Raw genomic sequence first — 26,549 nt, 5'->3', positions numbered from 1 at the left:
TAAAATGTTCCATAAATAATATAATACTCCAGAAATATATTCAGTAGTAATTTATAAGTGATGGCACCCAGAATTGGCACATTTCTGCTTCAAGCAATGTAGTCTGTTGACTCTTAGCAACCACTGTGTCATATTTATTAAGTAACTGGTGGGTCTGATGCCATTTATGGAATGATAATCTACATCTCAAGCAGATTTATTCTGCAGTTTCTCAGCAGCATTTATTGGTTGGTTGGTTGGTTGGTTGGTTGGTTGGTTGGTTGGTTGGTTGGTTTAGAGACAGGGTTTCACTCTGTTGCCCAGGCTGGACTGCAGTGGTAGGATCACGGCTCACTGCAACTTCCTCCTCCTAGGCTCAAGTGATCCCCCCAAGGAGCTGGAACTGTAGGTACATGCCACCAGGCCCGGCTAATTTTTTAATTTTTGGCAGAGATAGGGTCTCACCATAGTGCCCAGGCTGGGCTCAAGCGATCTGCCCACCTCAGCGTCCCAAACTGCTGGAATTACAGGCATAAGCCACCGTGCCTGGCCAGCCTTTGGGATGATTATAATGTGCTCCACCCTGACCCCAATACAAGAGGAATATAGTTTCCATAGTTAAAAAAAAAAAATTGTATAATACTGGAAGAGGTAAAGAAGAAAATAATCATTTTAACCTACCACTCAGAAATAATATTTTGGTGCATATCCTTTCATGTATGTATGAAATCTATAAAATCATACTATTTATGTAATTCTGAATCTTGCTTTTTTCTTAACGTTGTTTTGTGATTAAATAATTCATGCAATTATTTGTGAATATTTTAATGATTTCATAGATCTGTAACATGATTTATTTAACCATTCTCATCATTGGATCTTTACATTCTTTCCAGTTATTTGTAATTCTAAAGAATTCTAGTGTGAGCATCTTTATGTTAATCATTGGACACATTTATGAGTATTGCTTTAGTATTCTTAGAAGTGAAATTACAGGAAGAAAGAGGATGAGGTATATAAGGCTTTTGATATCAACAAATCGTTTTCCAGGTTGTTAGACTCTTATGATACTTGACAACGTTTAGAAAACATCATTTAATAAGTAGAAGAGTCAATATAATTATTTCCTAAAGTGCTTTTGAGGTACTTAGCATATTTATCTTGAAATGGAAAAGCTGTTTATCTCCTTAAAATGTAAGATATCCATTTCTCTGTTTGTCGTTGATACAACCCTAAATTTGCATCAGTTCTCTTCCCCGAACCATAAATGTTTGGCATAGGACACTTGGCTTTCACTAATGGCTTTCATCTGTTTTTCCAAGTGATATCAACTGCTAACATGCTCTTTCTTGGCCTTATCAGTGACAGGGGTCTTCAGAAAGAACAAGCCCATTAGTGCTAAGTCATGGTGTAGGAGGGATGGATCTCTTCAACAAGCGTTTGATTGCCTTCTTCTTGTGTACCTTCCCATCGGAAATCGCTTAGGAAGAGTCTTTGAGATGTTAAGATGTTTCCTTGCTCTGTCACAGCACCCTATAAGGACTGCCAGGCAATAATGAAGGTTCTTTTACTGAAGGATGCTAAGGAAGACGACTGTGGCCAGGATCCGTATATCAGGGTAAGTGGCCTGAGACTCCTTATCCCACAGTGTCCTTTCTACTGAGTCAGGGGGCCTGCAGCGGGCAAGGGTGGGGTCTGCAGAACCTCAGAGGAACTGATGCAGAATAAATTGTTAATATTTCTTTATTTTAAAAACAGCCCTGGCCAATCCAGAACTATATTCTTTCATTTGCAGGAATTAGGATTATATGGACTTGAAGCCACTCTGATCCCTGTTTTATCATTTGAATTTTTGTCTCTTCCCAGTTTCTCTGAGAAGGTAAGTCCTGTTGTGACTAGGCACCATGTTAGTGTTTGATTTTTCCCTTGCCAGCTGAAGCCAGAGAGGGACTGTTTTACTGTCTCCTTATTTTTTTTTTTTTTTTTTTTTTTGAGACGGAGTCTCACTGTCACCCAGGCTGGAGAACAGTGGTCGGATCTCGGCTCACTGCAAGCTCTGCCTCCCAGGTTCACGCCATTCTCCTGCCTCAGCCTCCCGAGTAGCTGGGACTACAAGCGCCTGCCACCTCGCCCGGCTAGTTTTTTGTATTTTTTAGTAGAGACGGGGTTTCACCGTGTTAGCCAGGATAGTATCCATCTCCTGACCTCGTGATCCGCCCGTCTCGGCCTCCCAAAGTGCTGGGATTACAGGCTTGAGCCACCGCGCTGGGCCCTTACTATCTCCTTATTTTATTCCCAAACTTTAAAACAAGGCAGCATAACTTCACCTGGCTCCAGGAGGCTGCTGCTGTTGGGAGGCTGTGAGTGAGCCTCTGTCAGCCCCTCCAGAAAGCCACCCAGACTCAGAGGCTGGGGCCAGGAGAGCAGGTCATGGTGAGAGCAGCAAACCTGCATTGCCCTCAGCAGTCCTAGAACCCTTTCACTCATCCTCTCATTTAATCTACCTCTCACCCCCAGCTTCTGCACAGCAGGCCAGGGAGGTGTTATTCTCCCATTTTAGAGATTGGGGTCCCAAATTAGGCAACTCAGCTAAGACCTCTAGCAAGTAAGAGACAGGGCTGGGACTCAAACCCAGGACATCTGCCCACAACTTCAGTTCTGCTTGCAGTGAGGAGTGATATAAATTTCAGGAGACAAGTCCAGTAAAGCCTTCCAAATGCTTCAGAGTGAAAGTTCAGTGCCCACAGCTTCAGTGAAGTCAGATGTACACAGCAGCCCAGTGCCTGGCTCAGAGTAAACGTTTGTAGATGATATCACCATTATCCTCTTTGAAAATCAGGGCTTCAGCACTGATATCACCCCCTGAATATTCCCGTTTTTGTTACAGATTCGGGTCAAGTCTTCGCCCACTACCTGCACCCTACTCTAATCCCAGGCTGCGTCAGGCTTCCCTCTGTGCTGCAGTGCATTTATCATCCTGTGTTGCACTTGTCTCTGCCCTAGACTGGGAGCTTCCTGGGGGAAATACTGGGAATAAAAAATTCACCTGTGTATCCTAAAAGTCCTAGAGTAAATTGTTCCAGGCACATAGTAAGCACTCAGTAAGTGTTGGGGAGATTGGTGGAAGGAATTAGTTTACCTACTACTGTTGTGAAGCATTTGGAATTCTGAGTCATAGCTCCTTGGAAGATGTTGAACGTAGCCATTGTATAAAATGCCTTTATTGCTTTTTGGTGTGCAGCTTTCTCATCCTGAAGATTACGGGGGACTCATTTTTACCAGCCCCAGAGCAGTGGAAGCGGCACAGTTATGTTTGGAGAAAAACAATAAAACTGAAGGTGAGGGTGGGTCTGCTGTGGATTCCACTGGACATTTATTTACTCTTATTTCTCCTAGTGGGAGACTAAATTCCAGAAGCACCTGCACTTCTAAGAGAAATGAGTGCTTAGTGGTATCAGGTCACAGACTCTGCCTTGGGAAATAGGAGACAGGGCTGTCTCCTAAACTCCCAGACAGATGACCCTAAGGGGGACTTTCCCCTGCCTGTTCGTTGTTCACCTCCTAAGGACTGATATATCCCCTTAGAAGGTACCAGGCACCAGTTTCTTCCTCTGAAAATAGGATAAATACTACATTCCTGAAAGAGAGATGATGAAAAAAATGTAACTATGAGAAAATGGTCGGGGCCACCATGTCAGGCACTTAGTGACCCAGTCATCTCTTTGACTTGTCTTCCCACCTCCTTCTCTCACTATCAGAACAGTATGAAAATGGCAGTGCCCATTGGCAGAACCCTGGGTTTCAGCCTGAGCAAACACCTTGTTAATAAATGCAATTGAATAGCTTCCCAGCTAACATTTATGGAGTGCCTGTTGTATGTCAGACCCTGTATAATGAATACTTCATGTTCATTACCCCACTTAATCCTAGATAACAATCCAGAGGCACACATTGCTATGATCTTATGTCTTACGTTGCCATTGAGAAAACTGAGGCTGGGACAGTAAGCACAGAACAAGTCAGTGCACAGCCAGGCTTCACACTCGGGCCACCCACCTCCACAGTTACACTGATGGGTGGAGGCAGCGGGCAGAGTGGTTGTGCAAGGGCTTTGGAGTGAGTTAGGCCTGCGTTTATGTAGCCATTTGGACATTAATGAGTTCCTTGGCCTCTCACCATGGGATTATTACTAATAGTAATGGGATTATCTACTAGTAGTAGACTATTAGTTAGGTAGAACTTACTGAATGCTCACTCTGTGCGAGACGCTGTCCTGAATACTTCTTCCTGTGAGATAGATATGCTTAGTATTTTCACTTGTCAGATGAGGAGCCTGAAGAACAAAGGGTATGGGACTTTCCAGGCCCCCACAATGCGTAAAGCACAAGTGCAGGATTCAAGCTGCAGAGTCTGAGTCCCGAAGGGAAGCATCCAGGACATTATCTGGAGCAGAGTGGGCATGGAGTAAGTGATGGTATGGAGTAAGTGACGGTGGTGAGTTCTGGTTATTCTGTCTCCACATTTAACTAGGCTTCGTTGTAGCCTAAACACCTTCTTGGTGGTTTCATACACACGTTCACCTGCTGTTGAAAAGAAAGTCTGAGAACCTAAGAAACTCAGAGCCAGCCGGGCGCAGTGGCTCATCCTGTAATTCCAGCACTTTGGGAGGCCAAGGTGAGCAGATCACTTGAGGTCAGGAGTCCCAGACCAGCCTGGTCAACATGGCGAAACCCCATCTCTTCCAAAAAATACAAAAATTAGCTGGGTGTGGCGGCACATGCCTGTAGTCCCAGCTACTCAGGAGGCTGAGGCACAAGAACCACTTGAACTCAAAAGGCAGAGGCTGTGTGAGCCAAGATCGTCCTGTTATACTCTAGATTATACTGCAGATGGGGAAGCATGCGTACTCTTTCCCAGTGGTGCTCTGGTACTTTTTCTTGCAGTTGTATTTTTCCCTTTTGTATATGTTTTGAGGATGAAGATAATGAAAAAGAGGAAAACCCTAGAAAGGTCACTATAACTCTTTCTGGTGCTTTATAATGAAGTTTAAAATGCATTTTCCCATATATTTTCTTATTTTGATTCTCATAACAACCATATGGAATAAGCAGTAGGAGTATAATTAATCCCAGTCACCTTGATGAAGAAACAGACAAGGTGCGTTAACTGACACCCGAGACACACACGTGAAGGGACAGAGCCGGCTCCGTGGCAGGCTTTCCGACTCCACCCAGTGCTCACTCCAGTTGTTCTGCTCTGAGGCTTGGAAAGTGGTTTGTTTACATGCTATGGATAAGTTTTGAATAAGTACTATTGATATTTGTGGGGTAGGAAGCAAAGTGGAACTCAATCTTTGGTTACTATTTCAAAGGGAATTTCCCTTGATGTAAAGGGTAGAGGAATAATGCTCTTGAATTTAAGGGAAGGTTATGCTCATGACCAGAGTTTAGAAAGGAAGAACTATTATTTCTCTGTTTTCTAAAAATGTAATGAATGCCCAGTAGCTGTATGATATATTTATACAATCCATTTTCGCTTTGTATTTCTTTAATCTATATTTAAAGATTTTGTTTGATCATAAAATGATAATATTCTGTATCAAATTGTGTTTGTTAATTGATCTGAAATTTATTATTTTTACTTTGGTGTGATGGATAAATGAACCGTCTCCTCTGAGATTACAGTTTGCTGACTGCTTTCAGATTTATGTCCCAAATAAACCAATTGGATTTCTTTGTAAGACATTTAAGTTGCTTTTTTTAAATGACCAGGTCTTTTTCTTTAAAGGTCTAGATTTAAATGTGTTTAATTTCACTATGCAAATTTAATTATTCAAGTTATGTTGATTTCCTGGTTCCCATTAAAATTCTTCTAGTACCAACTGTGGAAATAAGCTAATATTTCAAGCAAGGAATACTAAAACATTTATGAAAGCAATTTTTTAAAAATTGCCTATAAAACATGAACAAAGTGAAAATGAAATTTTAGTTTGAGATGCTCTTCTTCACATTTGGTTACTAATAGTTTGCTTTGCTCACAGTTTCTTAGGGTCAACAAGCAGCCTTGGGCAATAGTCCAAATGGCCACTTAGGTATTAACAATTCACATATAATTTCATGTTTTACAGTCTGGGAAAGGTCTCTGAAAGAAAAATGGAATGCCAAGTCAGTGTATGTGGTTGGAAATGCTACTGCTTCTCTAGGTAAGGAGTCAAGGTAAAAATAAAACAACAAAAAATGGCTTAGCCTTTTCAGTTTTAAAAAACACTTTAACTCAGTTTAAAAATATTATTTTTTGCTTATTACATTTGCAAAAATTAATTAAATATATTTAATTGATAATTATATTGATAAGAATGCAATGAAACAAATATATTCAATCATTTCCAAATGGCATTAAAAATTGGTTTACATCTTTTGAGAACCACTTGGTCAGTATGTATGCAAAAGCTTTATTAAAATGTTTGTACCCACTTTGGGAGGCCGAGGCGGGCAGATCATGAGGTCAGGAGATTGAGACCATCCTGGCTAACACGGTGAAACCCTGTCTCTACTAAAAAAAAATTCAAAAAAATTAGCCGGGCATGGTGGCGGATGCCTGTAGTCCCAGCTACTTGTTAGGCTGAGGCAGGACAATGGCGTGAACCCGGGAGGCGGAGCTTGTGGTGAGCTGAGATCACGCCACTGCACTCCAGCCTGGGCAACAGAGCCAGACTCCGTCTTGGAAAAAAAAAAAATGTTTGTACCCATTGGCTGACTAATTCCATTGTGAATGTACATAATGCCACTGAATTATGCACTTAAGTGGTTAAAATGGCAAATTTTATGTTATATTTTTACTATAACTTTTTTAAAAGCCTAAATCTCCAGATAGTGATATTATCATTGGTTTTTATACTTTTCTTAATATTTTGTGCATTTTTCCAGTCTTGAGTTTATTCTTTTTAAAGCATAAAATGTAAATAGTAATCATTAAAAATTAACATTAAACATTTTATATACTTAAAACAATGCTTAGCAATTGTCATAAATTAGCCTGTAACTTTGTTTCAGAAAGTTCAATTTGTCCAATGAATTTGAAAATATTAGAGAAGTGTGTAAATGAGTGAAAATTGTTTAACAGTTAAAAGCACATTTTCCAGAGAACAAAATGAAGTTGGGGAAGAAACCAGTTGGGAGTTGCTAAGCTAATTAAAAGATTATTCCTAGATCTTCTGAGCAGCATGACTTTTACTATAAGCTCAGCAGATCAGCCAGGGAAAGGGAATCAGTGGCTTGGTTGCCAAGGAAACCGTCTTCCCTCCCGCACATCTCCCCCCAAAAATAAGTTAAGAATTTGCTTGTTACTTTCTTTTATCATTTTTTCCTGAATGAGGAGAGGAAAGAAAATAGACAGTTTCTTTCATTCTCTATATTTGTTACCAAAAACTCAACTGTCAAATATACAGTATATTTGTACACTTTCCAAACTTTCACACATTCACGGATAAGCAAACATTTTGAGCATCACATGCCCTTCAGTTTGATTTCAGTAGCATCACTATGCATTTAGCTGTCACTGTCCTGTCATATGAGAAGAAAACAAGAAAAAAGACTATGAGATACAATGATGAGCATCTATGTCTTGAGACTTAGAGTGGCTGAGAGAGGACCATATCAAGTGCAACACAAACAGCAGGGCCTTGGTCTCAGGCACTCACTGGACTCAGTCTGGTCTCTGTTTATTCACTTGTGAAGGAAAAGGACATGTTCTAATTGCAGGGAACATATTATCAAAGGAGAGAGGAAATTAGAAATTTTGTAACTTTTAAAAATGTCTTTGAAAGGAAACCACATTTTTCCTTAACATGAAAGTCAATCACCCAACTTTGAACATTCTATTTTAGCTCACCTTTTCAGACATAATAATGTACAAAGGAGCTCTTTTGAGTAGGGTACAGGGAGGAGGCATTGCTTGAACTCTGAGGTTTCTGTTCAACTAGAATCTCAGCAGGAACCTGGAGAGTTATCAGAAGTTGAGCACCAATAGCTGGGAGGAGACCAGGCCCAATGTATTAGTCATCTTTGCTGTGTAACAAATTACCCCCAAATTACCCCCAAAACTTACTAGCTAGAAACAAGCATTTATCATCTCAATGTTTCTGTGGGCCAGAATCTGGGCATGATTTAATGGGGTTCTCTGTAACCAGGCCATAGTCAAGCTGGTGATCAGGGCTACAGACAACTTGAGGCTTGACTTGGGAGGGGAGGGTCTGCTTCCAAAATCACTCACATAGCTGTAAGTGGGCCTCAGAAGATCTGCTTCCCAGCTCATTCACATGGGCGTCTCGAGAGGGCTACCTAAGACATGGCAGCTGGCTTCCCCTGTCACAAGGCAATCCAAGAGAGAGCGAAAGAGAGCACCTACCACTGAAGCCACAGTCTTTTTATAACCTAATCTTGGAAGTGGCATCCATCTCTTCTGCGTTTCTTTTTGCTTGAATCAAGTAAGTCCAGCCCACACTCAAGTGGAGGGATGACACAGGGGCATGGATCACAGGGATCATTAGGAGCCACTTTACACTGCCCATAAGCCCTCTGGTCAAGAGCCACCCCTGGCTCCCTAGAGCCTGGGAATCAGGTTAAGGAAGTTGGACATTTGAAGCAAAGAGAAGATAAAGTAGACATTTTCTTGAAATAGAAATGAAAACAAGGTTCCAGTGAATAGCAAGGAGTTTTGCTGTGGAAATCCAGTGAGAGAAGATGCCAGTATTTTTTTATAAATGTTGCAACCTGACCTAATTTTACACGAATTAATGATTAATAATAGATGGCAAATAGTACATGCTGGCTGGGTGTGGTGGCTCACACCTCTAATCCTAACACTTTGGGAGGCTGAGGCGGGCAGATCACTTGAACTTAGGAGTTCAAGATCCGCCTGGGCAACATAGTGAAACCCTGTCTCTATTTATTTAAAAGTAAATTTTTTTCAAAAGTACATGCTAGTAACGTTATACAGTAAGTCCTCACTTAACATTGTTGATAGATTCTTGGAAACTGCCACTTCAAGTGAAATGAGGTATAATGAAACAAATTTTTTTCCTCACCAATGTTGTAATGAAAACATGTTGAATGAAATGATGTTATTCAAGGACCTGCTGTGTGTTGTTTCACTTACAGTGGCAATTTCCAAGGATGTATAGTTGACATTAAGTGAGGACTTATTGTACTTGATCTACATAAAATCTGAGAACGCTATTTGGTTTGATAATATGTGCATATTTTAATAACATTTTAATTTGTATTGAAGAAGCAAAGATGTCTGGCTTGTGGGTTGATACCTTGCAACTCAGCCAGCCAGATCATAGGAAAGCCTTCCATTTGGCTGCCCAAAGGTCAGGTGCCCCAACTTTCCCTTCTGATTGCAAGGTTGGACCTGGGCGCCATTTAGTAGCCACTGTTGCTTGACCTTGTAAACCCAGACCAGTGATGTCACAGAAGATAGTTTAGCAATTAACAACTTGGAAAGACTCTTTGTACCAGCCTGGGCAACATGGTGAGATCTCTTCTCTACCAGAAGTAACAAAAATTAGCCAAACTTGGTAGTACATTCTTATAGTCCCTTTAACTGTGGCAGTCAGTGTCTTAATCTCTCAAATGTCAAAAATACTCTCAGGTTTATTTAACACAATTGGAAACAATTTGAAGTTTCACTGTCAGCTTTTACTTGGGCAGAGCCCTTAAGATGGGCTTGCCCAGCCAGAGTGTTGATTGAAATGTTGTACTGACTTGAAGCAGAGTCAGTCTTGCCACATGCAGGGACTGAGACCTTAAACCAAATATGCATTCCCCAAACATTTCTTGAGAGCCTTCTGTGGACTGTGGGGTGGACCAGGTTGCCCCAGTGTCTGCCCTCACAAATAGAGCTGGCCACTGCTTAATAGCTTCCTTCTCTCTCAACTACAGTAGTAATTGTTTTGCTCACAGGGTTGTGGTGTAAGGATCAAATGAGCAAGTGCTTACTTTGTGATTAGCAAAGCTATGTATGAGAGTTAATGTTCTGGTTATGGTTATTATTGTTTCATTACTTGGGAAAAATGCATATTTATGTCAATATTGATTACCAGTGTCACTGCTAAGTTCTTATGTCTCAGTTCAGTTCCTGTGGGGTTTTTACAGATTTTTTTGTTTGCTTTTGTTTTTAATGCATTTAGCTCTTAACTCAGAGAGGAGGTCCAGCCTGGGTTGCCACTGTAGCATAAGCAAGGGCTTAGTTCCTGAACTGAGTTTATGGCTTTATTTTTCTTTGATTCAGCATGTTTTTAATGATCCATAAGTTAAAAGCTGCTGGTGTTTTTATTAAAGGTACCATTTGTTACTAACCAGCCTCTGTGTGACTCCTAAGTGGAAAGCCCACAGCACTTCCTTCCTCAGAGGCATTTGGCATTCCTGTGAGCAGGTAACAGTGTTGACTGAGCCAGCCCCTGGGGCCTCCCTTCATCAGCACGCTTTGTGGAGTGGCGAAGTGTTTGCTGTCTGGAAAAGGGCAGGGGGAGCCTGCGTCTGTTAGCTTCTTGCTTGGTTCATGAATAGGGTCTCACAGAAGTGCTGGTATAGCCCCTCATCTTCAACGACTTGTGTTTGTAGTGCTGTGGGTCCCTGTTAGCAGATTATTATGAAACCTTTCCTCCCCCTCCTTCCATTTTAGTTTGGCCGTATCAAGCCATGACGCCTTTCTGGATGTGGTCTGGCCACATCCTCCCAACAAAACGAAGGCTCTGTAATGCCGATTCCTGCAAAAAGTACCAAATGCCCATCATCTCCTTCCTGACTGAAGAGAAAACAGCCTTTGTTGAGCTCCTCCTAGATGGCAAGCAGTTTGCTCTTATTATCTGACACAGTCCTTAAAACAGTTCCATATGGTTGGTGTTTCCCCCTCTTGTAGATGAGTTATGTGCGGCTCAGGGGAGGTAGTTAGGGCTGTCCTTTCCCTTACCTAACCTACACAACTGGGATGCAGGTACCAGGACCTGATGCTTTCTCATCTGAACAGACACTTGCGATCTTCCCTCAGTGGCTTTCAAGAAAAGACATCCTCTATGTGATTTGTAAACTGCATACCTGTGTATTTGCACGTTAAAAAATAACGCTGGAACAAAAGGACTTCAATAACCATGTTAAGAAATACATTTCTTTGTTGTTTTTCAGTGAGTAAAATTGGCCTGGATACAGAAGGAGAAACCTGTGGAAATGCAGAAAAGCTTGCAGAATATATTTGTTCCAGTAAGTAGAAAAAGATCACTCCAAATGAAGCCCATTTATTTTTTGTTGTCCTCACAGCCACTACCTAGGGAAAAGAATATTTTCTCAGTGCATACTTGGTGGTGAGATTGATCGGTGAGCAGCGTGTAACCCACTCTGGGACCATAGCCTATTTGTATTTGTGTATGTCTATACTTGTGTGAGGTTTAGCCCACTTCCTTCTACCTCCATACCAAAGAACTTGACTAGAACATAACACAAAATAAAACATCTGGGAGATAAAACCAGAGGAGAGGTCACCTGAGGGATTCCAAAGAGAGCAGAGGCAGGAGGTGTGAGTGGGTGCTCTCCCCTTCCAGAGGACTGTACTTTCCCTTCTCAGGAGCTACTTCCATCTCTGAGCTCCCTCCCCCAGCTTGCTCCCAGGTAAAGAGCTGACTCATCATTGGGCTGCCTTTGGACTTGGACTTCAAATGGCACTTGTTCTAGGGGTGTTTGCATTTAAATGGGGACTTAGTCTTAAAGTAATTATGGAGTTTTAGGCTTCAGAAGATAGGCAAAAATTCTCGGAGCAAGAGAGATGGGAAGGCTGAACATCTGCTTGTAGCGCAGCCCCACCTCTAAGGTGCATGTCTCTTCCCCTCTCTTCCCTGCATGTCCAGTACAACCACAAGCTCTTTCCCCCTTGTCATTTGACTCCCCCCTGCTGTAGGTGTAAGATCACACACCCCCATGAGAGGACGAAGTAGAATCATCTTGTCTTAGATGGCTGAAGAGGAGGAAATCCCAGCTTTCCTAGAGATCATGAGCTGGCAGACTTCATTGGTTAAGGATATTTTAGGCTTTGCAGGCAAATGGTCTGTCAGAACTACTAATCCCTGCAAGAGAAGCATGAGAGCAGCCAGAGGAAATACACACACAGTGTGCTTGGCTTTGACCCCAGGCTGGAGTTTTCTGACACCTTTCTAAAACTCCTTGAGTGTCTGCTGAGCTGCGAGGCCAGGGTCAGATGAACTGCTGACAGCCGAGAGTTTGCTCTAAGGTTGGCCCTGGGGTGGTGATATCAGGATGAGTGGTGCCGGGAGAGAGTACACCTTAAATAGGTCTTTTTATGGCTTCTGAAACAGTGATAGATGGTGCTGTTTCCGGCAAAACAAAGTATTTGTGTTATTAAAAAAAAAATCCTAAAGGTGATGTTGGCCTTTCTTGACGTGCAAACTTGTACACTATGTCTTATAAGGCATTATTTATAAGTCTTATGCATAAGTCATTGCTGTTGCCCGAAGGTTCTCTAGCTTATATTTTTCTATGTGTTACTGGGAGCTTGTTCTAGAGAAAGTCCTGCATCTTTTTCTACACTGTGGTCCGAGGATCCCTGGAGCTCAATTAGGCCCCTGACAGAGTTGTCTGGGGTGGGGGCGGAGTGAGCAGTCAGGGAACAGCAGAGATGCTGCTGGGCTCAGTGGATGCTTCCCAAGTTCTCCAATTCTTCTTTTTCCTCTTTTCCAATTTCTTTTAAAAATAACTTCATTGCACCTTTCTTGTGTCACTGTATGCTCTATGTTAACATTGAAGACTAGCATTTATTGAGTGCCCAGCGTGTCTCAGGTACGTAGACACGTGGCCTGCATGATGTCATTTAATCTTCACCATCACCCCATGGAGTCAGAATCATCTCCACTGCAAGCTGTACTGTCCAGTATGGGAGCCGCTAGCCACAAATGGCTATTTAAATGTAAATGTAAATTAATTGAAATTAAATACAGTTGAAAATTTAGTTCTTCAGTCACACTGGGTACATTTCACAAGCTTAGTTGTCACTGTGGCCAATGGCACCAAATTGGACCACACAGAACGTTCCCATCCTCGACCAAATTTCTTTCTGACTGTGCTGCTATAGAGACTTTTGAGGGACCAAGGCACAGATCTTGTCCAAGGTCACAAGCTATGAAGTGGCAAGCTGGAATTCACACTCAGCACAGCAAGGCCACTGCTCATCCCATGGCCCATCACATTCAGAGGCCTGACTGGCACCTGTTCCATGCCGACCTGCCCTCAAGGAGATGCTGGCCGAGCACCTCCATCCACTCTGATTTAGAGTGACTGGGGCTCCTGCAGGGGTGAAGACTTAAGTGTGCTTGACTCTGGTGGGCAGAGGCTTAAGGAGCCTCCAGTTTAGAGGAGCTACAGGCCTTTTCTGGCCACTCAGATGAATAAGCTCTAGTCTTACTGTTTCAGCCACTTGGCAATCCTGAGCCTGTGCCCTCCTTAGTTCACTGGATGTGCATTCATCGGCTCAGACAGGGCTTTCAGGCATTGACGCATTGACTGACACCTCCCTTGCCCCACCCCCCATATTCCTCCCACATCACAGGAGAACAAGTCAGTTCAATATGGTTCGGCAGATGTTTACCCAGGAGCACCTGTGTACCAGGCCCTTTGCAGGGCATAGGGACTGAAGAGGAGTTTGACTCCATTCCTGTCTTCTGGAAGCTCCCAGCCTAGGTGGGGCTGGAGGTGGGGATAGGGTGGGGAACATAGACATCAGTAACCATTATAAGGCAGGATAGAGTAAGTGACCAGAAGAGGTATGAACAGTTTTTGTATGGTGGGCCTGCTATTAAGATATCTGTTTCTACCTATAAAACACTCAGGATACCAAATAGGTGGGGTTTTTTCTCATACCAATGACCAGTGCTACAGATACGAGCTGGGTGTCCTACAACTTTCTTTTTTTTTTTTTTTTTTTATTTTTTAGTAGAGACGGGGTTTCACCGTGTTAGCCAGGATGGTCTCGATCTCCCGACCTCGTGATCCGCCCGTCTCGGCCTCCCAAAGTGCTGGGATTACAGGCTTGAGCCACCGCGCCCGGCCGGTGTCCTACAACTTAATTTTGACATTGCCCAGAATTAACCCAGACCCCACAGTTTCAGGGCTCAGTCTTAGCAAACTGTCCCCCACTTTAGATACAAGTATTGGATGCTGAGGGACCTCTGTCCAAGTTGGCTACAAGTCAGGAGTTCCCACGACTCCCTACTCAGGTTCAGTAATTTGCTAGAATGGCTCACAGAACTCAGGGAAACACTTATGTGTACTGATTTTTATAAAGAAGATAGTAAGGACACAGATAAACAGCCAGATGAAGAGGTCTGGAAGGGTCCTGAGCACACAGGAGCTTCTGCCCCGATGGAGTTGGGATGCACCACTCTCCTGGCACGTAGATGTGTTCACCAACCCAGAAGCTCTCCAAACTCATAGTTGAGGGTGGAGATTCCATTATGTAGGTACCATTGTTTAAATCATTGACCCCTGGTGACTAACCCCATCTCTAACCCTTTGATCACATGGTTCCCTCTGGCCTTCAGCCCCCATCCTGAAGTTTTTAGGGGCCACCACCAGTCACCTCATTAGCATAAACTCCAGTATGGTTAAAAGAGGTTTATTATGAATGACAAAAGATGCTCCTCTCACCTCTTATCAGGAAGTCCTAGGGTTTTAGAAGCTCTGTGTCAGGAAGAGAGGAAAACAAAATATTTCCTCTTGTATCAAACTAACATGGCAGGGTTTCCAAAAGAAGGCAGAGGTCTTCAGGAAAGTCTGTACAAAAGGCATGGCCTCCTCTCCACTGAGAAGGGTAGGCCCTCCCTCAGGCAGTCGCCATGGCCAAGCCTTCCCACTCGGAGGGAGCCACTGAGCAGAGACGTGGAAGGAGAGGGGTTTCCTGGAGAGTACGGCATGGCAGGGGCAGTGGGTGGCAAGCTGGGGAGCCCTGAGTAGCCTCTGAGAGTCGACCGGAGCCTGGAGGCACCGGGCCTTACGTTAGCCTCTGCGGGTCAGACTCAGGCTGGATTGGTCCTCCCTGGGCCAAGACAGGAACACAGCACTGCCTGCTCCCTCTTAGTGGGAGGGCATCCCAAGCTGCAGCCAGGAATGGGCCCAAAAGGCAGTCACTGGATTAGGACCCAGTTCTCTTGTTCCGGGGACATTTTAGGAATGTCTCTGAAATTTATCCCTTAAGTAAAAAAAGCATTTTTTTTTTTTTTTTTTTTTTTTTTTTTTTTTTTTTGACGGAGTTTCGCTCTGTCACCCAGGCTGGAGTGCAGTGGCACGATCTTGGCTCACCGCAAGCTCCGCCTCCCTGGTTCATGCCATTCTCCTGCCTCAGCCTCCCGAGTAGCTGGGACTACAGGCGCCTGCCACCACGCCCGGCTAATTTTTTTATATCTTTAGTAGAGACGGGGTTTCACCGTGTCAGCCAGGATGGTCTCGATGTCCTGACCTTGTGATCTGCCCGCCTTGGCCTCCCAAAGTGCTGGGATGACAGGCGTGAGCCACTGCGACCGGCCAAAAGGGCATTTTTTAAAACCTACAGCGGCTTCGCAATCTAAGAGCAGGGCCTGGGGCTCTGTGGCAGGTCTTGCCTTGAAGGGAGCCGTCTTCCCACAGCTCCGTGTGCTACAGGGCTTGCTGGCAGGCAGCTTCCGCAGGGGTCCTGGAGGCTCTGGGGGCATAACAGAAATACTATAAGGGAGTCCGAGGGCCCGTTACGAGTCCGACATACATTGGCATTTTGTGCATGCCTCTAATTGTCTGACGTATTGTGGTACTGAGCTGTGACATGGGAATGATTACTAGACCTGCTTTTGCTCATGAAGAAACTGAGCTCAGAGAGGGAAAACTTGTCCAGAGGAACAGAGCTAATAGTGCTAGGCTGGGGCTCAAACCTAGGACTGGCTGACTCCAAAGCTCTTCCTGTTTCCTTCGCTCTGTGTGCTTCTAAAAGGTACTTAGTCCAAAATATGCTCAATTCTCTTCCATCAGTGAAGAAGTCAAAGGAATCTTCTGAAGTGAAGAAAGTGGGTTCTAGGAGCTCATCCCACTAGTTTGTGGGTTTGATTGCCCTTGTGCTGATGAATCATTGGAGTAATATCTGTGGTTTAGCCACATCCTTGGTGGCAAGGCGGTGAGGAAAGCCCCTGAGGGTGAGGCCAGCCTGAGCCCCAAGGGAAAGGGGATGCTAGTACCCCCTGCCTCCGCTCATCTCTAGGAGCACACAGGGACTCACACAGATGCCTCAGTCTGCACTGCTGGGAGTTCGTGCCATCTCAGACCTACCCTCCCTACCCGGGCTATACATAAAGAGATACTGCTAGGCTTTCTCTAGAACATTTCATGAGCCAGCACTGTGAGACATTTTCAAGCTAAAAACATACAGTTCAAGAGACTGTAATCCATGGTAGAAAGTGTTCACCATTTGCTGCTAGTAAAGACGGTTGGCCCTGTCCTTCTCTGGCCACTTGTGCCACATGATGTTCCCGGGAGAGGCCTCTCCATGCACCAGTGTGGAGAAGCCCTCTGGAGGCCAATTCAAAGAGCACCTGAGGCCAAGCAGCTGAAAGGAAAAGGCCTGATGGCCAACGTGTTGCTTTCTGTGGAATGTTCCAGACTGTGGATTGCTGGCGGTCATTCTCTTTAACAGCAGCCTAGACAAGCAGTGACTCTCTTATGCAGCCAGGTGTTGAAATAGCTGCAGGAAAGCCACAGACAGTTGTTCCAGCTTTCCACATCAGAGAGCACTGGTTGGGCCCCGTGCCACATGGCCCCAGTACCATGGGATCGCTTCTCAGGTCATGGAGCCACACATCGGTGTGAAGGGTTCACTCCAGGGGCTCCTGGTACAGGATGCAGATGGGTCCTGTCTGACTCCAGGCTTTTTGTTTCTAATGTTGTTTCTAGACAGTCACCGTCACAGCATTAAATGGTATCAAAGCCCTTCTTTTAAAAATGTAAAAATAAATGTAAATGGTAGATCTTGACATTGCTTGTGGGATTAAGATCTGAAAAGAATAATAATTATTTCTGTGGGTGGGCTAACAATTAGCTCTTTGATAGAATAGGTGGCTCCTGCCTGTTTTCAGTGAAGAGATTGAGCTGTACCCACAGTTTGTTCTGGAAGGAGACAGAAGTGAACCTCTGAGTCATTGTTCATTAGAAGACCCAGAACCGTCAGGCTGGTGTTCCTGCTTTGAAAACACAAGGCAGAAGAGATCAATGTCACTTTTGAGTGATCACATCGGTGTTTCAATTAACTGACTCAAGGCTTGGTTGGGTAGACATTAACATATTCTGACCTTATCTGGGAGAATACTGGTCTGCATTCTTTGCAAAGCTTCTGCTATTTCCTCCAATTTATTACCAGCATATCTATGGGTCCTAATAAATCTTCCATTTGCAATTAGAATATCCAAATAAAAATCCATGTTGACTGCTAATAAGGACCTTCACCTTGGCTTTACCAAGGCATTAAAGATTTTTCTTTCTCAGTAAACTTTGAAGCCTGATTTTAAAAGCTAAAAATCTACCTCCAATGCTCGTAGTAAACAGGCCGATTCATAGCTATGCCTGTTTATTTTAGTTAACACTTACTACTTTATGGCAGGCACTATTGTAAGTGCTTAAAGCTATTAATCCATTTAATCTGATAACTTATTGTTCTGATAGATTCGCCTTCTTTTCCAGATACCTCCTCTAAGGGAAAGTAATTACACGCTAAATGGTAAAAGGTAGAATACAGTATGACTTTAGAAAAGAGAGAAACCGTGTGGGCAGAAAGATTGCACTACAGTTTATTTGAAATGTCCTCCTGGACTGGGAAAGTTTCTGCAGCCTGGCAGACCCGCCGGGCATTCCTTCCATTCCTCCGATCAGCCTCCTCATCCTTACTGTCTGTGCTCAGGCGCCCACTGTCTGCCTGAACTGATTCCCATGGCAGTGCCCAAGAGGGGGAAGTCGTTGTAAACCTGGAAGTTGTTACTGTTTCACAGATGTGTGCATGTCCTTCAGTAAGATGACACTTTAAAAAGTCAGTCTAATTGATGCAGGACTTTTTGCTCCTTAATTCAGCTAAATCTGGGTTCTTGTCTCATGATCAGGAAAAATTAGGCATGTGGACATATTGAAGGGTGAGAAGGGCAGAATTTATTAAGTGAAAGGAAAGCTCTCGGCTGGGCGCAGTGACTCACGCCTGTAATCCCAGCACTTTGGGAGGCCGAGGCAGGTGGATCACCTGAGGTCAGGAGTTTGAGACCAGGTCAGGAGTTCTGGCCAACATGGCAAAACCCCATCTCTACTAAAGATACAAAAATTACCTGGGCTTGGTGGCCACGTCTGTCATCCCAGCTACGCAGGAGGCTGAGGCAGGAGAATTGCACGAGCCCAGGAGGCAGAGGTTGCAGTGAGCCGAGATCGCACCACTGCACTCCAGCCTGGGTGAAAGAGTGAGACTTCATCTCAAAAAAAAAAAAAGAAAGAAAGCCTCTCAACAAAGAGAGGGATTCTCCAAGCAGGTTTCTTCCTCATTATTGAATACCAGGGGTACCACACATGAGCTGATGAGGCCAGGCTCCTGCCCTCCGTAAGGTGCGAATTCCTGGTGGTGCTGCCCCTTTCCCCCAGTGCGCACACGAGGATGCCCAGGCAAGCCATAGGTAGTATTGGAAAAGGCAACATTTCATTGGTTAAAAAGCATTATTCAGAAATAATCAACTGGGAAAGGGCAGACAAACGGGCAGACGTTCTGCCCCTGGGTCACTGGTTTCATCCGGGACCAGCAATCTGGTCTTTCAGCCTTCAGGCTATTTTAGGCTTGAAAGTGAGGTCTTACCGGGGACCCTTCCCTATCTACCTAGGCATTTGTCTGCCTCCTGCTTGTATAATCATTTTCTTAATTACCTGCAGTGACTTTATCAAGCCCCCTCCTGAGCTGCGTGATAATGATACTCTGTTAGGATTTTCAGGGTTGTTACTCATCATCAGCCCTGACGGCCCAGAATTCCAGGCCTCCTTCCTGTTAAATGAACGGAGAGCAGAGCCTCTGAGCTCCACGATTCACTATTTTTGTGTCAGCCTTAACCATCCCATTGGCCTGTTGGGGCTGAAGATAAATCCACAGGCATTAAGCATATTCCAAAAGGGCATGACTCCTTTGTCTCTGGCTTTTTGAAGTGGGTTAGTTTTCAGGAAATGTAGTTGTAGCAGATCTCCCCTCACCAGCAAAGGAGGACTCAGCCAGGACGTTTTCAAGTTTTTCTCCTTTCTGCTGACAGGGTGGTGCCTTTTCAGTGAAGTCAGCTGAGCCGGTTGGACATTTGTGGGCCCCGTGTGCCTGCAGAGCCAAGCTCCCTGCAAGGCACAGGTGGTGGAGAGATAGAGACAAGCAGCCGCCCTCAGGGAGCCCCGTACCCCTTCAGCCCAGCCTTGTGAGTCAGAGATAAGAATGAGCAGCCCAGGACTCCACTGGACCCTCACAAGAGGTGCTGCCAAGGGGAGATTCCTGTATCTTTCCAAGGTCCCTTGCACGCCTGTAGGGCTGGGCTTGCTGAAAAACTAGACTATAGTTTTCTTACTGGATCCCCAGGAAGAGCTTTGGCCCCTAACATCTTCCACCCAGCACTCTCCAACACACACGTAGACACACAGACACAGGGAAGAAAATTGCACCTGAACATGGCTTTGAAAATATGTCTCTAGGGATGACTGTACAGAGCATGAAAACATTTCCTCACATGGGAAGGGAGAAATCAGCAGGCATCCATTAACTATATTTAACAATCTCCCAAGTTGGTACTGATATTTACAGAGCAGTTTAAATAAAGAAAACATTCACCACTATGTAGCCTTTATAACTTGAAATTAAGTGGCCTGCAGTTATTCCTGTTACTTGGCTGCTGCTTGCTGGAGATGGTACTGGATGGAAAGAGGTTGTTTTGCTCCTTCCTCTCATCGCAGTCACCAGAGAAGATGTGATCAGAGAGATCATAGGATGTGAGAAAATATGCAATGTGTATGAACAACGCCCATTAGAATTTCTTATATCTTACGGACGGATGTGGGGAGAAATGGCTCCTTCTACTAAAATGCATTGTTTTCACATTTGGGGAAGATTCTGGCATTTGACAACTCATCAGTTTTTTTGAACAGTATTGTTGCAAATTGGCGTTCAAATCCTATGTTGTCCTCACTATTCTGCAAAGAGTTAAGGGCTGCAAATGCTCTAAGTCTTCCCAGAGTGGAGATGCTGGGAGCAGAGGTAGTGGTGAAAGGAGAGGCAGGCTGTTCTTAGCAGGCTTCTCTCTCTGAGGCCTGTGCATTTGCCTTTTGGCACTTGGCCTAGTGGCTGTTGGTGTGGCTAGAAGCCGAGTGGGCAGTCAGCTTGTCTTTGTTGGAGGTGACTGCAGAGCCACTCCTGGCTGCCGGTTACCTGCTGCCTCCTGAGCATGAGCCCTGGCTCATCCAGAGCCTCTTTAAAGGTAGAAAATGTTTGCCCCAGTGCCAGCCAGCACCGGGCCTGATCTTTACCTTCCTGACTTAGTTAAGGTGCAAAGCCTGCCTTCTAAATAGTGAGTGCAGGCTAGGGAGTCACTTCAGGATCAGAGGGAGTTAAAAAAATGTGGCTAACTTGTTTGCGTGGATGTTCATTTTCTGAGCACCTCAGCACACATTACCTCTTAGGATCTCCATATAACAAACAGCCCTTCAAGTTCAGCAAGGTAGCAGGTGCTCTTCCTGTTACAGATGCTGAAACTGAGTCCTAGAAGCACAGCCAGGCCTGGAGCCTGGGGCTGCTTCCCCTCCCCAAAGCTGCCCCTCCCCATTCCCCTGTGCACAGGCACTGGCCCTGAGTTTTCACAAAGCCTGGTTATTTATTCACAGGGGAGTCCTCAGCACTGCCTCTTCTATTTCCCTGTGGAAACCTCAAAAGAGAAATCCTGCCGAAAGCGCTCAAGGACAAAGGCGAGTAGAATGCTCTGACCGCATCCCTCACCACTTTGGGATCCACCGGTAGCCTTTGCAGTGATAGAAGTGGTGGGTGGCCCTGCAGAGAGCACACAAGGGAGCCGGGCTGGGTTGGATAAGCCAGGCCAAGAGACACAGGGACCATCCTCATGGGAAGTGTGGACATGCAGTCTGCACTTCCCTTTCTTTGGATCCGCTCTTCTCAGCTTGTTTGGCTCAAGCTAGGAGCACACAGTGTGTCTCCAGTCCTTCACCAAGAGGACAGGAGATCGAGGTGTGGAGGTGGCCCCTGGGCAGATAACTGAGGTCACAAACCACAGAATTGGTTCCACATGTAGAAGAAAGTCTACAAATGTAGCCGATCTTGTAATAGCACACAGCACCCTCCAGCCAAGCCACACAAGCCCCACCTGCCCCTCCAGCTCCACCTGCTGTGGCTCCCAAGACTGTCAGCATCTAGAAACCAGTTCTTGCCTCTGAAGCATGCCACCATCCTTGACTCAGACGTCTTGGCTGTCACCTGCGCACCTTTTGCCGTCACGTAGTTGGTCTGGGAGCAAGGTGTATCAGTGGTTTGGAGTATCAGCTTTAGGATGAGATAAAAACAGATTTGAATTCTCCCTCTTGCTGTTTATTAGCTATGTGAATGAAGGTAAGTGATGTAATTTCTCTGTGCATCATTATCCTTACTGTGAAATATGGTTATCTGTGCATAACCATAGTACCCACCTCACAGAGGTGTTCAGAGATCATGTAGCCTGACGCCTTGTTCTCCAAAGGCAAGCTCTTCATGGAACTATGACTGTTACTGTCTCTCCCAGGGTTTTGAAGCTCTAACGGTCCACATGAGCAGTGTAACCCAGGATGACCTTAGACCTTGTAACTTTCCCCCCATATTAAAATGGAGCTGGAGCTAGATCGTATCCCTTTTTTTTTTTTTTTTTTTTTTGAGACGGAGTCTTGCCCTGTTGCCCAGGCTGGAGTGCAGTGGTGCGATCTCGGCTCACTGCAAGCTCCGCCTCCTGGGTTCACGCCATTCTCCTGCCTCAGCCTCCCAAGTAGCTGGGATTACAGGCACCCGCCACCGCGCCTGGCTAATTTTTTGTATTTTTAGTAGAGACGGGGTTTCACCGTGTTGGCCAGGATGGTCTCGATCTCCTGACTTCGTGATCCGTCCGCCTCGGCCTTCCAAAGTGCTGGGATTACAGGCCTGAGCCACCGTACCTGGCCAGATCGTATCCCTTCTACCCATATCATCTGTCTTCTAAAGCTACCAGGTAATAAGATCAGCAAAATCATTAGCTTTTCGGGAATAGGAAAGTACCAATATAAAATAAGAGAAAGCTTGGTCTCAGTTACCCTTAAAGAAATAATATATAAATCAGAGTTTTCATACTTCAGTTTATTTCTTTAGTTTTCGGGGATATGAAATGGCAATAGGTTGCTGTTTTATGCTGAAATTATCATAATTTCTTCTGAGAGAGTTTTACATTTTGTTTTCAGAAGCCCGAGTTTTCACTACCTTTCACCTACCATCTGGCTGCCCCTCATAAGTCAATATCTGATTGAAATTGCACAAGTCCCTTCAGTGCCTGGTGCCTCATAACCAGCCCTGAAAACCCCTGGGAATGTTCAGAGTCACTGAATGGCACAGGGAGGAATGTGGGAAAGTCCACCGCTTAATCAGTTCATGTCCAAGTGGACACACTGAGGCCCAGAGAGGGGGCGCGTGACCATGCAGAGGCACAGCTGGAGTACAGCCGGGAATCTGGACTCCAGGCCTCTCCCAAGAGCTGCCCTTCCCCGACTTGGTGGTGTCATGCAACCTGTCTGCCTGAGATCCATGGAGTGACTAGGGACGGCCTTGTGTGGACAAACCTACATAAGCCTGGGAACAAAAGGCATCCTGGATACAAATGAAGGCTTTGGTTTCTGGGCCTTTGTTCTTTTTCTGCCGTCTCAGCCCCCTCTTCCACAGGACTACTCCACAGCATTCAGCAGGCTGCAGAGGGCTGTTCAAGGCCTCTCTGCTGAGTCTGGCCTCTCAGCTTCCAGGCAGCTGGTTCCAGGAGGGTGGTGCTATTTTGTGAGGTGGCGGAGGCCCCATTGTGTGCCCAGTGTGGTAAAGTGTTTCCTGCTTTTGACTGTGCCCAGGGATTGCCATGGAAAGCGTAACTGTGTATCAGACAATTCCACACCCAGGAATCCAAGGGAACCTGAACAGCTACTATTCCCAGCAGGTACGTGGCGTTTCGGGGGAGAGCTCTGGCAGGGTGGGTGCCCAGGTGGGGAAGCACAGGGTGAGGGGCATAAGCTCACAAATACTGGTTCTACATGTGCTTTCACTGTCTCCAGCTGTCACCTGCATGCCTTTTCCTGTCACATAGTTGGTCTGGGATTCTAGAATTAGGAATGGAAACAATTTTGTGGTTATTTCATGAAATGTCTATTGCAAGCTGGTTTGAAATCAGTGATTTCAATAAGAGGTGCTTGTGGTAGGTGGTCTATGAAACCTCCCTGATTGGAGAGGTTAATGTGGTGACTTTGAGGAAGTGTTAAGTTTTTATAGGGGTTAAAGGAGATAATTTACAAAAAGCTTTTTGTACAGCATCGAAGATACATGCAAGCCTGAGGTAAATAGTGGCCTTGATGTTATCATTGTTTTTCATCATATGGGAGCGCTGGTGGAGCTGGAGGGGCAGAGGCTGAAAAGGGAGGCTGGGCCCATAGTGGGAAGAGCTGACAGTGGCCACCAAGGAGTCTGGATTGAATTTGGGAGTCCACGGGGACTGTTGGAGGACTCAGGCCTCCAACAGGAGGATGGATAGCTCTTGCTTGAGTTCCTTGATGTCTTCAGCATTTATATGCAGTAAAACACCTCCCTTTCCTCTCCCAGGGCAGGCTTCTGAATGTCTTGCCCGGTATTGGGAGGGCCTGATAGAACAAACCAAACGCAGAAAGGCCAGGCAGGCTCATCTGCCTGCTCTACTTCCCGAGGGAGGGAGCATTGATGGAGCCAGCACTGCCTCACACCACTGCCTCGTGTGATCAGTGCCATATGACCACAGGAGCTAGAGGCATTGTCTAGGCTGCTGGGCATATGAGCTCCATGATGCCCATGTCCTCTGGCCAGGCAGACACAGACCTGGGGGCCAGCAGAGCGACCAAGGAGCAGCACCACCTTTCTGATGGCAGCCTGCTCTTTCCAACAGTTCCCTACCAGAATCCTGCTCACTGGAGCAGAGATGCCAGCATCAACCAGGAACCACGCCTGTGCTAAAACTGCCTGGGCGGCCTCTGGCTTGAGGGTTCGATGCCGACGAAGCTGGAGGAATGTTGTCTCTCCTCAGTCTCATGGCAAGGACTGATCTTGTTTTCTCTTCCCCACAGGGGGTTCCAGCCAGCATCACATTTTTCAGTCCCTCTGGCCTCACATACAGTCTCAAGCATATTCAGGAGTTATCTGGTGACAATATCGATCAAATTAAGGTAAGTTATTCAATGGGCTTTTGGTCTTTTTCAGATTAGTTTTTTTGGTTTTTGTTTTTGTTTGTTTGTTTTTTTAATCTTTACGGATTATCCTAGGGCTCCAGTGTCAAATGAGACACCCCTGGCCTAGCAGGTGCCTTAGAATTGGAAGGGCAGCTCTACCTCCTGCTGGGCTGTTGCACAGACTGCTCACCTTCTTCTCCCAGCCCATTTCCTCACCTGCAGCATGGGAATAATTGTCTCTCTGTGGCTTTCATAGACATATGTATGGTCTTCCCTGCTTAGGATGAGTCTCAGAATTACATGAGGGAATTTGAGTAAAGTCCTTAATTAGCTGAGGGCTTGGTACAGGTGTTAGCATCCTTTCCTTCCTTTCCCCCATCTTATGTTTGCCATTATTATCTATTCTAAAAGCAGTCACCGTTTTCATGTCTTTTAAAGGGTTTACATTCACACTTACTAGGGACTGTATTTATTATGAGTCTACAAATAACCACAACTCTTGTGTCTGTAATAGAAATACCCTTGAACTGGCTCCAGAGGGACTGAGGAGAGGGTGCAGGATGTGACCCAGAACCCAAGGGCAGAAACTGCCACTCACTGCAGTCAGGAAGAGCAAAAGGCTTCACCTGCCTTCTCACAGGTGCATCTCATGTGGGGAGCACGCGCTGCTTTCCCAGTTTTCAGAGGCGTCAGATGGCCTGTCTGTAGGTCACGCTGCTGAGAGGAAGAGCTGCAGTTTGAACCTTGGAAGACTGATTCCACATTGTCAGCCATGGTGATGCCTTGCCATGGTCTCAGGAGCTGCTGAGCAGTTGATGGACTTCTGGGCAGTAACTGATGTAATTCCCACACCAGTCCAGTGGTGGGTATCCAGAAAAAGAGGTCAGTGGTCCTCATTACAGGTGAGGACACTGAGGCCCAGAGAGGTTAAACAACTTGCCAAAGTCGTGTGTTAAGTCACTGAAAGGCCCAGGACTCACACAGGCCACTGAGGAAGAAAAACAATATCTGAATCTTGTGGTTAGAAAGATTAGAGAGGCCAGGTGCGGTGGCTCCCACCTGGAATCCCAGCACTTTGGGAGGCCGAGGCAGGCGGTCACCTGAGGTCAGGAGTTCCAGACCAGCCTGACCAATATGATGAGAACCCCATCTCTACTAAAAATACAGAAATTAGCCAGGCGTGGTGGCAGGCGCCTATAATCCCAGCTATTTGGGAGGCTGAGACAGGAGAATTGCTTGAACCCCGGAGACTGAAGTTGCAGTGAGCCGAGATCGCGCCACTGCACTCCAGCCTGGGCAACGAGAGTGAAACTCTATCTCTGCCCCCTCTTGCCCCCGCCGCCCCCAAAAAAAAAAAAGAAGGAAAGAAAAAGAAAGATTAAAGAGATAGGACCCATAAAGTGCTTAGCATGGCAGCTGGTCCACAGTGAGCGCTTACTTCATATTGCAGGTCAGGAAGGGTAAAACGGTGCTGGTCCTGCTCTGGTTCTTGTCCCTGTGTGTCATGCTGCCTCTATCCTGGACCTGTAGGAGTCCCCCCTGCCCCACCCACCCACCCCCGAGTCACACAATGCTGTGAGATGCCTGGTGGTATAAGCCTAACACAGTTTTCCCCAGGCTTCTTAGTGTTTGCCTAGAGGAAGAACACAAGATTTATACTCTATCTTCTTTCAAAGCAAGCATGTTTAAAAGCACAAATGGATACTCAGCATGTGAACCAAGAACTCAGGCCTTTCTGAATAGACTGCTGCCTGTATTGTCCACACCCATGGCAGCTGGGGGCTGAGTGCGTGTGCCTATCCTGCATCTGTCACACCCGTTTCTATAGCCCTCCAGACGCTCTGAGAGCTCTCAGTAGCCCCCTCGCCTCTTCCTACAGTGATTGATTACCCTGCCTGCCAGTAGTTAACTGCCATTAAATCTGCCATTGCTGAGGAGGAGAAAGTGACAGAGCTGGCCTTGCTCACAGTGACCCTGGACTGCTTGGGGGCCACGAAGGCACTGTGTGTGGGGTGTGAGTCGTCCCTCGTCACTGGGACTTGG

The 26,549-nt window shown here is 45.6% G+C and overlaps 1 protein-coding gene across 11 annotated transcripts in view; it reads left to right on the top strand.

Annotated features, from left to right (window-relative positions):
- UROS (uroporphyrinogen III synthase) overlaps positions 1-26,549 on the top strand; it is a 47,388-nt gene that overhangs the window by 8,455 nt on the left and 12,384 nt on the right. For 7 of the 11 annotated variants that reach the window (XM_050803786.1, XM_050803787.1, XM_050803785.1 and 4 more), the window contains exons 2-9: positions 1,509-1,597; positions 1,775-1,858; positions 3,221-3,317; positions 6,107-6,181; positions 11,166-11,240; positions 20,931-21,011; positions 23,169-23,254; positions 24,405-24,503. In XM_050803786.1, the coding sequence (XP_050659743.1) occupies positions 1,535-1,597; positions 1,775-1,858; positions 3,221-3,317; positions 6,107-6,181; positions 11,166-11,240; positions 20,931-21,011; positions 23,169-23,254; positions 24,405-24,503 (660 nt within the window). In that variant the 5' untranslated portion in view covers positions 1,509-1,534. Of the gene's footprint in view, positions 1-1,508; positions 1,598-1,774; positions 1,859-3,220; positions 3,318-6,106; positions 6,182-11,165; positions 11,241-20,930; positions 21,012-23,168; positions 23,255-24,404; positions 24,504-25,020; positions 25,369-26,549 lie in introns of all 11 variants that reach the window. The other 4 variants (XM_050803788.1, XM_050803793.1, XR_007728725.1 and 1 more) reach the window with 3 other exon arrangements.

The sequence above is a fragment of the Macaca thibetana genome, chromosome 9 (genome assembly GCF_024542745.1).
Source record: "Macaca thibetana thibetana isolate TM-01 chromosome 9, ASM2454274v1, whole genome shotgun sequence".
Classification (NCBI taxonomy): Eukaryota; Metazoa; Chordata; class Mammalia; order Primates; family Cercopithecidae; genus Macaca; species Macaca thibetana.
The sequence above is the reverse complement of the archived record's forward strand: the minus strand, read 5'-3'. Positions and strand labels throughout refer to the sequence as shown.